The sequence below is a fragment of the Lissotriton vulgaris genome, chromosome 2_1, assembly GCF_964263255.1.
Source record: "Lissotriton vulgaris chromosome 2_1, aLisVul1.2, whole genome shotgun sequence".
Lineage (NCBI taxonomy): Eukaryota > Metazoa > Chordata > Amphibia > Caudata > Salamandridae > Lissotriton > Lissotriton vulgaris.
Window position 1 is genome coordinate 1,862,988,521 of NC_141687.1, and position 17,126 is coordinate 1,863,005,646.

Below are 17,126 nucleotides of genomic sequence, written 5' to 3' on the forward strand. Positions count from 1 at the left end.
GTGTACATACAGTAACCACATGCTATATACGTTGCAATAGTTAGAGTTCTCCTCTGCTTACGCGAAGCTAAGCATAGATAAGGTCCAGTGTTTACAAGTCTCTGTGTGTCTACTGTGCCAGACACAAATCACACATGGCTGTGTGCCTTTTGCTGCACTAAGTCTATTATATAATAGCACTCATTAACCAGAATAAAAGGCTTTACCCTTCCAAGTCCTGAAATGCTGTTCTTCTTGCCTCTCAAGGGGGCTTACCAATGTGTTCCTCTCTTGCCTAGTTATGTTATCTGTCATTGGTGAAGCACAACACTTTCAACACGCAAGGTGACCGGAGCAGCAACTACAGACAGACCTGTATGTTTGGTTAGAGAGTGACGCGTTCTTGGTTTTGTGCTTTCATTACAGCCCTCTCTTGACGTGGAGAGACGTCCAGCACATCATAGTGAAGACGTCTCGGCCTGTGCACCTCCGAGCGCCGGACTGGAAAACCACTGGGACGGGACGCAAAGGTGAGACTCTGGCCTCTGTGGGCTGTGTGGCGTTTATTATTCATGTAGGGCATCCATCCTGCCTGTCGAAGGCAAGTACAAACGTTACAAGGGAAGAAGGTGCCTGTACGTTAGTTCTTCAGCATACAGCAGGGTGACACGCAGCTGAACCAGTTCCAACCCGCTCCACGCAGCTGTGAACAAAATCCTAACTCAGGACAAAATCCTAATTTAAGACAAAATCCTAACTTAAGACTACTAAATGCCTTCTGTGAATACCAAAAGTAGTAAGTTTAGGATTTTGCCGTAAGTTAGTTCTGTGAATTGGGCCCAATCAGTGTATCTTCACCTCTTGGAGTTAGTCGTAGTCAGTTAACGTGGTGGAGTCCTGGGCTGGTCAGTGTCTTCAGACAGTGGGTGTTTGAGAGTGCCACCAATGAGCTCACCTGGTAAATAGTGTTACCAGTTTTTTTTTTTAAATGACTAGTGTTCCCCAACTTTCGGAAATGATTTCTTTCTTCAGTATTTGTTTCCTATCATCTGCCCCAAAAGCACAAACAAAACCTCACCCCAATAAAAGTATGCATTTAATGAACAAGGACTAATTGGGTGGGACTGTATAGTAAATAAGTAGAGTGACACAAGAAAAATAGTCAGGGTAATGGTAAAATATGATGGGTAAAAAAATAATTATATTATTGATATCTGTAGTCTCTGAACACTCACAAAGAATTCTCCTACATGTGTAGAAGCAGAACGCTGAGCCTTATGTCTTTTCAGTTAGCCACCTCTATGGATTTGGTTTGGTTGATGCAGAAAGTATGGTCGTTGAAGCAAAAAAATGGAAGTCTGTCCCACCGCAGCATGTTTGCATTGGAAGTTCGGATCGGAGACCAAGGTAAGCCTAGTGAATCTGTTTTATGTGTCATTTAGAGAGAATTAATGAATAGATACACTTGTTTTGTAGTTTGTGTTGCTTTGACATTTGCCTGGTTCTATTGGAGTCCTTCTTGGCTTGGCTGTTGGTGGGATAGGAGGAAATTAGAGAAATACCTTGCATGCACAGTGAGTTTTTACTTTGAGATCAAAATATATTACATTATAATAAGCTAAATAAAAATAAACTGTTCAAACTAAGTTATGGATCTTTCTCAAATGACAATCTGTCAATAATAAAAACCCAATTGAAATTCCTCTGTAGGCGATATCTCACTTTTAAGAAATATTTCCACAGGAATATTTCAATAGATAAAAACATTGTACATATAAATTTGCCGATAGAATAAAAGGTCATACAAAAATAGGCAATTTTTATTCATAATGCTGGAATTGATTTAATAAATGTACACATACAATAACATTTACAACGGATGGGAAAAACAGTATTGCCAAGGCATCTAAAAAGGGGATAGATTTATAACTCTAAAATCCAAATAGTCTGGGTGTGTAGGTACTGCAGCCCATGGAGCTACGCTGCACATTTAGATGACATATAGGTGGGATTGGGCCTATACAAGGCTGTGCCCAATGGTGTGAAACCTAGTGTAATTTAGTTTGTAGTATGCAGCAATGTTCACGGGAGGGGTGAGGGGGTTGACAAGGAGAAGACCGAGGTCCGTCTATGACAGTGGTCTTCAAACTTTTTAATGCAGTGACTCCCAGTGAAAAAAAATCATATGGTCCCACTCTGAATTTTTTTACAATTATTCTGTTAAATTGATAATGTTTAAATATGTCTAAACATATTTAAACATTGCAATTAAGTGCTGTTACTGTTTTAAAAATGCATTCAAATATATGATTGCCAAACATACTATTCTGGTCAGGCAGGCCTTACTAACATGTACAAATATCCACAGTGTGATTATTAGAAATGTGAGTGGGGTGTTTGAAGAATATTTGGAGTCCTTTCCCTTTTGACACATACTACCAGCTAGGATATAAATGCCACAAGATGTTAGTGATGGCACATTACGGAGCGGCTTAATGCTACTCCTTTTTTTCTGCTTAAAACAAAGCTCTGTTATCAGCATAATGCTTCATTTGACAAGAGACTGGTGACCCCCTGGGATCACTTGAGGGCCGCATGGGGGGCCCACCTCCAGTTTTAAGACCCTTGCTCTAGGAGTGGAGTTGGATAACTTGAGTCAGTGAGTATAAACTTCAGTGTTCATGCGGGCCAGCAGAGATCCATGGAAGAGGACCAGCATCAATGCTTGCCTTTTTAACGTGGTGAACCATACCAGGTTGTAGTGGGTTCATCTAGATGTCAAAAACACATGTGAAGAAGGTGAAGTAGATGAAACTGCCTCTTTATTGTAAACAGCATAACAAGCACAGCCCAATACATCTGCAGCTCCCCAGCGCACCTGTCGGACCCCGAACCCTCCACATGGAACCTACAGGGTTTCCACTCCACATTCTGGTAACCATGGGAATGAGGACACAACACATCTTCCCTCTTAAAATAAAACAAAAACAAAGGAAACTAAAAAATAACTTCAACCCCCTTTCATAAGGTAAGGAAAATAAAACCCAACCAAAGAAGTGAAATGAACATGACAATGAGAAATTGACAAAATGTGAACAGAAGAAAATTGAATAAATTAAACTCATTGCAAAATATAATCTTTTAAATATTGAGGAGTGCGTACTCTTCTCCGACCAACCCTAGACAAAGCTGTACCGTGCATGACTCTCCCCACCCTTTCCCACAGGGACTTGCCAAAATCAGCTTGTGCACTCTCATCCAGCGAGCGATTCTCGTTTGCGCCGTCTTGGGAAAACATAGCATCCCCACCACCAGTGTTATGAGCACTAACCTCACTCAACTGACTTTGAAAAGGAACGTCAGGTACTCCCAGATCAAGTGAATAATTTTCTTTAACAGGCCCCTCATGGTCAGCACCTGCTGGTAATTCATTCCTTACTAACACCACATTCCTTTTACCACTTACCATTCTCCACTAAAACTGCATGTTTTGAGTCTTTGACAATGCGTGTTTTAGGAAAAAACTTAGAATTGCATTTCTTGACCCTAATTGGCCTCTTCACTTTGACAAGATCCCCAATTTGAAATTGAACATCTTTTACTTTTTTGTCAATATCATAACTTATCTTCCTTTTTAATTGAGCCTTTTCTACTGTTTCACGCAATTGCTTAAGATCAGGGATCCTGTTGGCTCACTTGGTTTTCTCCAAAACCCAGTTAAGATTCAACTTGGAAGAGCCGTACCGTCCTTTGAGAAGGACAAAGGGTGAAATACCAGTTACAGAATGTGGAGTATTGTGATAACACCACAATCTTTCTTGACCAGCTTCAGCAATCATCACCCCCCCTCCACAGAAGCTAACTGAATCGTCTTTTTCAACATCCTGTTCACTCTCTCCACCATGCTATTTCCTTGGGGACTGTATAGAGCCACAATTAGGTGCTTGACCCCCATGGTTTTCAGAAAGGATTGCATCAGGTGAGATTTAAACTGTACCCCATTGTCTGAAACCAGAACTTTGGGAACCCCCTCCCTGCGAAATACATCTTTTAATAAATCAATTACAGCAGTTGTAGAAGGTTCAGAAAGAAATGTACATTCAACCCATTTAGAATAATAGTCGACTAGAACTAATGCATACTTCATATCAGCATTGAGCTGGTACATAGGACCAATAAAATCTATTCCCAGTTTTACCCAAGGACCATTGGGAAAGGTAACTGGGTGAAGGGGAGTGTTACGTACCTTCACAGTTTTATCTGCCATGCAGCAATTTGCACAACATCTCACAAAGCTTTCTACCTCTACATCCATTCCTGGCCACCAATGGTGTAACCGTAACGGTTTCTTTGTGCCAGTCATGCCAACATGACCTTGGTGAGCATTATTATCAGCCTTAATCTAAATTCCCCCAGAGGAAGCAGCAAATTCCCTCTCAAACTAGTATTGTCTTCAGAGGTAAGATCATCTTTCACCTTAGGAAAAGGATGCAAACCATCACATAAGTTCCTTTCAGCACTTTCAGCAGGCCAACCTTTGATAACAAAGCTTTTGATCAAGTCCTGTAATTCATCATTTTTGGAACACTCCACCCATTCAGATTTGCTTATCGCCCCGTCCAAAACAACCAAAACATCGACCAGACCAGCCACACACTCTAAATCATCTTCATGAAGGTTGGCTTGTTACTCCTCCTATGGACATCTTGACAGAAAATCGGCACAATCATTTTTCCCTCCAGGAATATGCTTAATTGACAAATTAAATTAAAACATCCTGGAGAGCAACCTTACTAGTCTAGGACTGACCTTTTCATGATCATTCGTCCACAGCCAGAAAACAAGAGGCTTATGATCAGTCACCAATACAGATTTTCTTCCCCATAGAAATGTTTCAAAGAGTTTGGTAGCCCAGACACAGGCCAAAGCCTCCCAATCAATGGTACTATAATTACGCTCCGTTAAGGCGAGAGACCTGGATGCAAAACTCACAGTATGCTCCACACCTTCAACTAACTGTGTGAGGACCGCACTCAGTCCAACCCCACTGGCATCCAATGTTACGATGGATTGAACATCATCCCTAAAGGCATAAAAGGCAGGGGTTTTAAGAATAAGATTCTTCAAATTCCTAAAAGCTGAAGACTCAGCTTCTTTCCACACAAACTGTTCTCCTTCCTGAATAACTTCCTTAGGGGCTGTGTTTGAAAAAGAAAATTGTCAATAAACCGTGAATAATATTCACACAGACCGAGAAAAGACCGTAGTTGCTCTATGTTCTCAGGAGGAAGGCTATCAAAGATTGCCTTGATAAGGTCAGACTAAGGGGTCTATTATGATGTCGGACGGATCGCCACCGCCTGCATGGCGATGGCGATCTGCCCGCCTCCCATTTCATGGGAAAGGTAACTGGGTGAAGGGGAGTGTTAAGTACGCCCACCATCATAATAGACCCCATAGGCTTAATTTCAGATTCAGAGATATGATGATGTTAATACTGTTGACAAGAAATTATCATTTTTCTATTTTAACTGTAAATCCATGTAACTCCAACGTTCTTAACACCTCACTAAAAACACCCAAATGTTCATCAGTGTCTTTAGAAAAAACAAGAATGTCATCCTGATAAGCTAGGACATTTTTACAATCACCGAACAATTTAAACAAGCATCAGTTTCTGAAAAACAGAGGCCGCTGAGGCCAAGCCGAAAGGCATCCTTAAAAATGTAAAGGTACCAAAAGGAGTGTTGAAGGCAGTCAGAGAGCTAGACTCCTCTGCAAGCTCAACTTGATGATAGGCTGCCTTTAAATCTATTGCACCTCCTAAATGAGCCAACATTTCCTGAATCTTGGGTAAGGGGAAACACTCAATTAGGAAGTTCTTATTTAGAGACCTTAAGTCAATGAAAAGTCTGACGTTATTTGTGCCCTTTTTCTTTGCGACAACAGTGGGAGAAGTCCACTCCGACAAGTCAATTGGTCCTAGGATTTTATCAGCACACAACCTCTCTAAGTGCTGTTTTAATTGATCTCGAATTCATAGTGGAACATTTCTAACCTTGTGGATGACAGGCACTGCATCTTTTTGATAATGATTCTATGTTCAAACTCTTGTACCAGACCTAATCTATCTTCAAATAAAGCATTGTGCTTAAGCAGTAACTGTTGTAACGTGGGATTGGACTAAGGTATATCCACCAAGGAAATGGGCCAAGCAGTGTCAGGTCTTAAAACCATCCTAAATTTCCCTTGATCTTTCCATCCTAAGATATTGTAGCCATCTTTGCCACATAAACATTAGTGAAGATTGATCTATCTTTGAATTTGATATTGTCAGAGAAATAGCCCAACATGTCAATATTGTGCCCTCCAAAAGCAATTGTGGGTACATCCGGTGAAGATAATTGAACAGAGTTCCATTCTTTGTTAAATAGCTCATCTGTGACAAAAGTAATGGGTGAGCCAGAGCCTACTGTTTCCATTAGCACTAATTATAATATTAACTTTCCCTTTTTTTGATTAATTTATTTTAGGAATAGTACCCACGGCATTATTTATTTCATCATGATCTGAATCAATAACTATAGCTGTCTTATTTTCACTTTTTTACCCTTTCTTTCTAAGTGGCCTAACTCTGAGGTGTGTATAGTTTGATGTGTATCCACAGAGGATGCCAGACCCAATATTTTTGCTTCAATTAAAATCTATGGTTTTCGATAACTTGAGCAAAATAAGAACACTGATTCTGTGCTTAAATTTTTTTTGTGAAAGTTTGTTTAAGGAATTGGGATTTACTAATGACTGCACAATGAAATTAAGCATATTCATTGAAAGGTCCAGGATAGGCAATTGTTTAGTTAATAACTTTACCAATGACATTAAATGTGTTTGGAGGGAGAGCCTTATTGCAGAAAAAGTCTGGTTGCTTATCTATAGTTGAGGAATAATATGCTCCTTGACAGAAGTAGGGTCAAGCACACCTGAAACCGAAGCATATTTAGTTACTAAGAGATTGATTATAAAGTAAAATCTAATTGAGAATGCTCACACCCATTCTCTTCTTGCACTGCTGAGTGCTGATCCCTAAGACGTAACACTGGATTAAAATGGGCTTGTTAAACACTTCAAGGCCCTAGCAGAAAAAGTTGGCAAATGACTAGTGTCAAGACAATCCAGGGTAAAAGCCACCCTTAAAGGTGAAGGTTTTACTGAATCAGCAATAACACTTGCAGATACCTTATCAGGTGCAAGGGATGTTGATGAAAAATTGTTTTTTACTCATGACAGGATAATAATTAGGCATAGTGTGTTTTTTTTATTTTGACACTTAGGCTATTATGAGTAAGAGACTCCCCTTAATTTGATCAGATGATGAGTTCCTGGCAATTGCTCAATGACATAGTACTCTGGTTTGTACAGACCAGTTTCTTGATACAGAGTCAGATTAAAACATCATAGCTGATGCTGTTGTGATCACACCTCCTTTTGGTTCTTTCTTATGGCGCTCCACTATTCAAGGTAAGTGCCAAAAAAATGCATTTATCTGCAAGACTGGAGTGCCGCTGTCATTCTTCTCATCTGTGGGACTCAAAATTAACCCTGCTTAAACTAAGATTCAAGCACTCGACTAAATCTTTCCATTCTAACTTGTGGTCTGAACGCATTTCACTGTCTGGATTCCCAGGTCCGAATCTGTATTTGACCAAATATTTTCCAACCAGCTGCCAGGGTCTGCCATACTAAATGCAGGATAATTACACCTGTCCGAAATGTAAAAGGTGCATCCTTATATGTATTGAGGGCTTATCCATTATCTACTTTCAAAGGCCTTACAATTACAGTGCTTAATTTGAGCCAGTGTTTTCCGGTGCTCAACACCGACACTTAATCATGAACACTGGCGCTTTCGTTTCATGAGCACCAGTTAAAGACACACTCAATTTTTGGTAGGCACGGGGCGATTAAGTGATTTGCCCTGAATCACACGATGTTGAGCCGATGCCAAGACTCAGGGCCAGATGTAGGAGCCCAAATACCGGTCGGTAACGGCCGAATTCGGCCGTTACCGACCGGTATTTGGTTATTGGGATGTAGGGGCATCATTTTACAGATTCGGTATATTTACCGAATCGGTAAATTTACAGATTCTGTAAAATACCGAATCGGTAATTTTACCAATTCGGTAAAACCCAGATGGAGGTGGGACTCTTCTGAGTCCCAAAGGCCTTTCAGATTCGGTATTTTACCACCCAATCCAATTGGGTGGTAAAATACCGAATTCAGGTGTGCATGCACATCTGTGCTTGCACACCTGTGCAATGTGACACCCAATTGTGATAGGGCTGTGGAATCTCCACAACCTATTAAGCGGAGCACAGCATTTGTGGGGCAACCGGAGACGTCTCCTGAACCATTTGAAACAAAATTAGTAAACTTGAGTCAGTACTCTCAAAGGTGCTGAGTTTAATTAAACCTTTAGTTCATTTTCATTATATACCATGAATTATTTCATCTGAAACTGAGTTGACATTTCATTTCTGAAGCAACATAAATGTATAAGTTATTCAACAATTCATACTGGGCAAAAATGTATCAAAATATACACTTCAGTCATAAAAAGAAATCGGATCTTGAACAATTATAGAAACAAATCCCAATGCATTTCGGGTTCTATACAGCACGAAACCTTCTTCAGGGGATATATCCGATTTTAAGTTCCAGATAACGTTCAAGTGTTCTCTCCACAGGAACCTACAAATGCAATAAGTACCAAACTCTCAAAATATAGCGAGTATATACAGATTTTACAATTCGTATCACTCCTACTTGTCTCCTAATTCCTTTGCACGTTATGGATGCACCTCACATCTGCATATTTTTTCCTTTCCTTAGTCTTCCGTTTCAGAGTGCAAATTCTATTAGTTTTGATTGTAAGAAATGTATATATTGGATCTGTATGTACTCGCTATATTTTGAGACTTTGGGACTTATTGCATTTGTAGGTTCCTGTGGAGTTCAAGTTCAAGTTCAGGTATTTATATAGCGCACTACTCACCCAGAGGGTCTCAAGGCGCTTGGGGAAGGGGGGGTTCATTTTATGTCGAAAAGCCAGGTTTTAAAAAAAAGAGAGAACACTTGAACGTTATCTGGAACTTAGAATCTGATATTTCCCCAGAAGAAGGGTTCGTGCTGTATAGAACCCGAAATGCATTCGGATTTGTTTCTATAATTGTTCAAGATTCGATTTCTTTTTATGACTGAAGTGTATATTTTGATACATTTTTGCCCAGTATGAACTGTTGAATAACTTATACATTTATGTTGCTTCAGAAATGAAATGTCAACTCAGTTTCAGATGAAATAATTCATGGTATATAATGAAAATTAACTAAAGGTTTAATTAAACTCAGCACCTTTGAGAGTACTGACTCAAGTTTACTAATTTTGTTTCAAATGGTTCAGGAGATGACTCCGGTCGCCCCACAAATGCTGCGCTCCGCTTAATAGGTTGTGGAGATTCCACAGCCCTTTCACAATTGTTTCATGATTTAGAGATAGACAGGGGTCTGATCTTTCTCAAAGGCGGTAGCACGCACACATTTTCAAGTTCAGAATAACTTATTTACTACAGATTACTTTGATACACATAGGTGTGCAAACACAATACTACTAGTCGTATAAATTCAATGTGACACACAGACATGCCCTTAGGGCATGTCTGTGTGCGACATGGCACACAAGTCCGGAAATGGGGTGCTAGAGGGTGTCAAAGTGACACCCCCTGCACCCTTGCAGGATTCGGTATTTACCGATTGAGTAAATACCGAATCGGTATTGCCCATTGATTCCTAGGGGCTTCATGGCTCATAGGAATCAATGGGCAATTCCGATTTGGTATTTACCGAATCGGTGAATACCGAATCCTACCGATTCAGTAATTCTCAATTTGGAATTACCTACATCTCCCCCCTTCATATTTACCGACTCTTAAATACCAAATCGGTAAAATTCGGTATTTAAGAGTCGGTAAATATAAATTACATACATCTAGCCCCTAAACCTGGTTCCTCGGCTCAAAAGTCAGCAGCTCTGGCCATTGTGTCACATCCTCTCCCCACTTCCTGGTTACCTCTGTTTTTAGACCGCATTACAGGAGAAATGGGCTGGTGCAAGCTGCCTCCTGTCGAGAGTCCCGGCACCTATTTTTTTTTTTTTACAAATTAACCACAGCAGCATGTCTCTTGTGTTAATTGAAAGGCTGGGAGCTTATATCTTTACTGATACACTCTTTTCAGTTGCTACTGGGGTCTTGGCACATTTGTTTTAAAGTCTTCTTTCTCTATTGACTCTCTTACAAATGGGCTCTCTTCTTCATCATGGAATGCTCTCTTATTGAAGGCTCACAGTATAAGAAAATATAGTAAATGAAGCAGATCATTTAAGCTTTGGTACCAATCTCCTGTATCTCCCAACATTTGTATTTGTGAGCTATTCTGGGGAGATGGGGGTTTCAGGGAAGGAACTAAAGACCTGGGTATTTCATAAATACTGTTTGATCTTTCTTAGTATAACTTGTTTTGCATAAGTGGCACTTTCCATTAGTATTTCGACTCAATACTGCTCTTATATCTGGCAAGAGATCTTATAAGCATGCAAATTCACAGTAAACCATTTAACATTACATGTTGGATATTCTGTGGACACTCCTTTTGCTGTGTAGTTGGCTCATTTGGAAATGCACTAATTACTTTTTTTATCCCCTATAGATTCATCCGGGCTGAGCAGGTTATCCGATCGACCACATTAACCAACGCTTGTGCAGACCTCTATGACCAGCAGGTTGTGTATTTGGAGCATGTTGTGGTGAAAGTGACTATAGCCCACCCTCGACGAGGAGACCTACAGATTTTCCTCATATCTCCCTCTGGAACCAAGTCACAGCTCTTGGCAAGGAGGTAAAGTAAGCCACAACTCAAAGCAGCCTCATGGCTCTGTGATGTGCCTGGTAGTTGAGAAGGCAAAACAAACACAATCTTGTCTGTGTTATAGTCATTTGAGGAGGAGTACTGAAATGTCACACAGTGCTTGATAAGAAGGCAAAAATTCTAAAGAAATTAAATTAACTTCAAGAAACGCTATTTTCATTATGATCCGTCTTACACCTATTTAAACACTTTAAGAGAACTGTTTTTATTTTTTATGAATGCATATGTATCCAAATGTAGCACCCACTACTTCCAAAAGTGGTTTCCTAGGGCTTGTTTTGAAGAAAGAAGACACCTTGTGTACAAAGATACAGAGTAGAAACAGTAGATTTAGATGTTTGCTAAACCCAAATAGACATGTTCCCGCTCGCAGAGCAGTTTGTAGGATGTTACAGATGCAGGAGACTCATGGCAGAATTAGATAGTTGAGAGTTGGTAATTACACACTCTCAAATCCCAGGAAGGATAACATGTCTGTGTCTGGTGGCTTAGTGGAGTAATGCATTCAAATAACTATATTTGACATCATCTCAGTCAAAGGTTTGATTAATGTTGAATCTTTCATTGTTGTTAGATTGACAAATTGAATAAGGAATAATATTGAGCTTGATTAAAGTAAGTATCTCTTAATCCATGCCAATATACTCCTAGGGTCAGCGCATACTTAATTAATACATATGTTTACTCCAGAGCAGCTGTCACAGAAAATGGGGGGTATGATCATCGAGGGCCTTCCAAAGTGAGCACAATATTCTAAAATCATCACTGTGGCCCTCAGGAGACTCTGAATCTTACTTAGGAAAAATGTGCTGGTAAGGCTCAGTAAATTAAGTGCAGTACAAAGATAATGGTCACAGTGGAGATTAGTTTTAAAAGAAATCAAAACATCACCTTAATAAATAAATTAAATGCGATGCATTCATAATCATAATATGTTTCTATGTTCAGAGGACAGCACAGTTATCTGTACATTTCTAAAATCGGTGCTCCAATAAAGGGAAGGAGAGGCTGCACAGGAAGAAGTGTGCACTTGTGAGAGTTGTGGAAGAGGAAGGGCGATGTGCATATATACATCACAGACTGATAAAAACTTATCCAGCCACATGAAGGTGAATTATGCAAGAAATCATAGTATCCTTGTGACACAGACAGTTAATTTCTGTTGCCTGTACTTGACAAAACAAGAAAGACCGTCAAAGTTTCGACCCACTTGCCGTGTGTGGGTTAATTTATCCTTAGCCTGGGGTCTTCATCAGGACATATAGAGACAACTAGTAGTAATTTTATTTTTTGGTCTTATTAATCAGGTGATGGAGAGTACGCATGTAATTGTTATTATGAAAAACAATAAAGGTTACCAATTAGGACCAGCTAGATGAATCAGGCCGTAGTTATCGAAATGGTGGGCCCTTAGCCACCTGCAAGGGAGGCGAGTAAAGAGGACTCATAGTGAGCTGAAAATAAACTGGAGCGTATGTCAGCAATAGCGCAATTAAGGGAAATAAGGTTGTTATTAATTTGCCGAAAGGACTGGTTCCACTTACTTCATGGTGAGTTGGTGTGTCAGGGTAAATTCTGCAGGACCCTCTTAGATATATACATATACATATATGGATTAAGTTAGAATCCAACATAGCCTGTGGCCTTGTGCCAACCCTTGTGTTTCATCAGGGGCTATGAATGAACAAACTCTTCCTAAACAAGTACGAAGGAGTATTACTGTCATGTAATTCTGTTGCAGGGATCTATAAATAGCATAGGTGCACTCTGACCACAAACCACTTACTTGATGCAGACGTGGATTCACTAAAAATCCATGTGGCCTATGGCCTTGTGGCTGCCTGAAATAAGAAACACAAGAGCCAGGGTAAGACTTGTGTAAACATTCAGCAATTGAACATAGATGTGAAAAACCATCAATGAAATAATTATGACTATAGACCGCAACGTACCTTTGTGTACCAACGCAGTGAATAAATCAACTCATTCTAAGCAAAAAGGGAAAGACAGGAGTATTCATTATACTGGTTTGTTCTTTGCGGGATCAGATTGCTGCTGATTAAGAAAGCTGTGCGCTGTGGCTTACCCGTCTGTTGAGAATCTGGAAACTGACAGTCGGGTCCGGGAGGCGCTGCTGCTTAAATCGTGTCCACAGGCATGCATGCGCAGCACGCTATCAGAACAGCCGCTAGATGCAGGCATGCTCGGAAGCGGCCTGTGTCATCATTGACAATCTCAAAAGTAACCGGACCCATCTTGGACGGTTAAAGCAAAAACTAAGCTGTTGATTCCATTACTTGGAAGGGGAATGCTGGCCCCAGCCAGATTGGACATGATTGTAACTGAAACAACACCATGATCAAGCCAAACCCCTCTCGGTCGGGTTGGAACGCATAAGGGGGGTGGGGGGGCAATTGATTCCACTAATGTAGAGGAGAATAAAAAGAAAATGCAATAGGCCTCAGTACACAGTGGCTTTATTGCTATTATTTTAAAAAGTACACAATGATGTGCCAGCTACAGTGTGTGTTACATGTGAAATTATTCCAGAAGACGACCCGTCCGGGTCAAAAGCTTCACAGTCAGAAGTAATGTCTCATGAAATCTCGCATAGTGTGAGCATTGATCAAAAGTAGGTGACATGTTCCTACATTAGTGCCAATTATGTTTTCAGGTGTCAAAAAGTGAGTCATGGGGGACCCACCAGGAGAAAGGGCAGTACATGTTACAACACTTCACATTGCGGGCATAATCAATCCGATGTCACCGTATGGAAGCCAGGAAAGACCATGTTTACACAAAATAACTGTGTGATTCATAATACAACGAAGTTAACGTAAACATAGTAATCTGGTCAATCATTGATATAGGTAAGTCACCACAGGACAATTTTGAGGATGCATTTGCTTACTGCCATAACACAGTCCAGAGACACGCTGTAGGCCAAGATAGGAGCGGTCGGCCCAATGTCATGCTGCTACGGCAAGACCTTCTCAATGCAGGCCAGCAAATAACCGAAGCGGAAACTAGAATATCAACGTGGAAGATACGGTATTTACCTCCCAGAAGAAAGTATCCTCCCTGTAGACCATTACGAAGGGTCTAGCACTACATGCTGAAGATGCAGAGGGGCGCGAACGCAGAAACAACCTCTGCTTTGTGGGGTTCCCTGAAGACCTGGTTAAATGGTTGACAGACTGGCTTCCTCCTGGTTTCTGTCCCCCTGCTTCATAATCGAGCAAACACACCGGGCCATGCTACAAAAACCACCGCCTGGCACTTGTCCCAGGCCCATCATTGGCGGATTTTTTAATTATAAAGACTGAGATTTCATCCTACAGCAAGCTAGGCTTCAGGAGACCCTCCGCCATACCTCAAACCCAGTCATGATATTTCGAGACTACAGGCAGCTAGTCCAACAGCACTGACAATCATTTACAGAGGCTAAAGCTAGACTGCGGACCCTTACGATTCAGTTTTCCCTGTTGTTTCCGGCCAGGCTGCGGGTGTCCTACAAATCGCTGACGCACTTCTTTGAATCACCTGAAGAGGTCTTCAATTGGACAGATGAAGTAGTCAAACTCAAGCCTCACACACCGCCCAGAACAGACTCTTACTCATCGTCAGGTGGCCCAGGCCATAAGATCTTCCAGGCTAATGACAAGCAGTGTCGCAGATTGCTCTTGAAGAGGTGCTCCAAGACCCGCAGCAAGTCTCACATCCGATCTACAGAGTTCATCATAGGATCAACAACATCCTATTTCCACCCCGTTATAAAAACACTCTTTGCAATACCGACGGCACTACATCTGGAGCTACTTTTATTAGCACTTTCCCTTGACTCTGAAAACACTTGTATGTACAAGGGATCCTTCTTGGGGATCCATTGGCCGAAGGTAGTTTCTGGCCCCCGTTGGAGTCGGGACACCTTCCATGCGGCGACAGATGCTTCAACGTTTATGAGGTATTGGGTGGGGGAAGGGGGTTGGGGTCGGGGGAAGGGGTTTGGGGTTTGGAAAAGTTGATGTTTTTTGCAGTTAGTATCTTGCTCCCACAATACATGTGTGTGGTCTCAACTACATATGCCACACATGCTTTATTCTCCATCCATTTACACCACTGACTACCACATCGCTAGTTGTGTCCAGGTTATATGATAGGCGTCTTCGTGTTATTAGTTGGAATGTCCGAGGCCTACTAAATGGGGCTGTACTACTCCAGTAAAAACGTTACAAAGCTGTTATCTTGTTTTTGCCAGAAACACACTTATTGGGTAATAAGACACCATGCCTGTCACGTTTTGGATATGTGCAGACATTTCACTCTAGATTCACCCGGGGCTCTCAGGGGGTGGCCATACTGATTCACCGTAGAATCCCCTTCCTTCATAAGAAAACATGGCCTGATCATCATCTAGCACACTATAGGGTGAGCCGTTCAACCAAGGTAGTGTATATGCTCCTCAGCCATTAGCCTGGAATCTAACAGAACGCCTGATGAGACTATATGCAGAAATTCCCTAATGCCTGACAATAGTTGGGGGTGACTGGAATAATGTTATATGCCCCCATGCTCACTGATGGCAGAATGCATGCAGACCAGTAGAACCACGTGAGCTGCGGCTCCTGGTGCAGGGGATGGACTGACTGGGTGGACACCTGGTGACGACTACACCCAACTGATATGGGCTACAAGTATTTCTCTAGTACACATGGGTCCTTTTCCAGCATTGACTATGTTTTTTTATCCGCTGCCCATATACATAGGCTTGATACAACAGAGATATTACCTAGAGGCCTTTCCGACCACTCCCCTGCGCAGCTGGATCTGCTTTTAGACTCCACGCGCCCCCCTTCCCTGGTGATTATCTCCATGGCATCTCTATGATGAACAATATGGGACAAATTTACACACTGCCATCTCTGATTACTTTTCAAAGAACACTGGGCAGTGGAGTCCTCCGTGACCTTGTGGGAGGCCACGAAGCAGACACTAAGGGGAGGGTGGATATAGCATACTGGACGGCATGGCACGGGACAGGCAGCGTCGTGAGAGACCGACACAGATGGAAGCCCAACTCATAGACCTAGAGTTCAGTAGTCGAAGAGGAGATGGAAACATTAGGCTTCGACAATTAATACATACACAACATCTATATGCAATTGAACTGATGGATGAGGCTAGGACGGCGTGGCTTGCTACTCTCAGCAGAATCTACCAGTGGGGGATAAATCTAGTGCACTTTTACATTGCCTCTGTCAGTGGACGCTTTGCCCCATGACTATTCCGAGCATCCGTGGACCTACCGGGGAAGTGCTCACTGATTCCTTACAAATCGCAGCAAGCTTTGCCAGCTACTATGAGGATCTATATGCCCCTAGAGAAACTATCTTGCCGCACCAAGTCCATAAATTTATTGATGACCTGCCTCCATGTGCTCTGGTGGACTGAAGAACTTCAGAGGGCATTATCCGAGATGCGCCCGGGTAAAGCGCCGGGCCCAAACGGCTTCCCGTGTGAATTCTATAAAAAAATATCAATCCCTCTTGATGTCCCCCTTTTTGCCAGCATTTAATGCAGAAATAGTAATGTTTATAAAACCTGGTCGACCCCCTGAACAACATGCCTCATATCTCCCAATATCACTCCTTAATGTGGAAGCTAAACTCCTTGCCAAAGTCATAGCTAATTGCATAGTACCACATATTACAGATTTAGTTCACTCTGACCAAGCGTGTTTTATGCCAGAACGTGCCACACAAAACAACATCCACCGTGCACACAACGCCATTGCATCTGTAGACTGTCTTGGAGAGCCGGCTGCCCTCGAGCTGGCCGACATCGTCAGGGCGATCGACTCCCTTAGTTGGACATACTTATTTGCACTCCTGAGTCGAATTTTGGCCCTTGCCTCCTTAAATACATTCAACTTCAATATATCGACATTTCCGCCTCCGTCTGTGTCGCAAACTCTACATCGCAAACCTTCCTCATAGGGCGGGCTACCCATCAGGGTTGCCCCATCTCTCCATATCTCTTCGTGTTGGCCATGGAACCTTTTGCAGCCCTGGGTGCAGATAGACGCACAAGTCCATGGTTTTGAGTGGTCCAGAGAAGTCTCCGGCCGCATTGCATTCTATGCGGATGATGTCTTATTTTTCC

General features: G+C 41.8%; 1 protein-coding gene across 1 annotated transcript in view; it reads left to right on the forward strand.

Annotated features, from left to right (window-relative positions):
• PCSK6 (proprotein convertase subtilisin/kexin type 6) overlaps nucleotides 1-17,126 on the forward strand; it is a 1,364,483-nt gene that overhangs the window by 1,068,098 nt on the left and 279,259 nt on the right. The window contains exons 10-12 of the mRNA XM_086958053.1: nucleotides 406-509; nucleotides 1,269-1,386; nucleotides 10,746-10,934. Of these exons, the coding sequence (XP_086814179.1) occupies nucleotides 406-509; nucleotides 1,269-1,386; nucleotides 10,746-10,934 (411 nt within the window). The remainder of the gene's footprint in view (nucleotides 1-405; nucleotides 510-1,268; nucleotides 1,387-10,745; nucleotides 10,935-17,126) is intronic.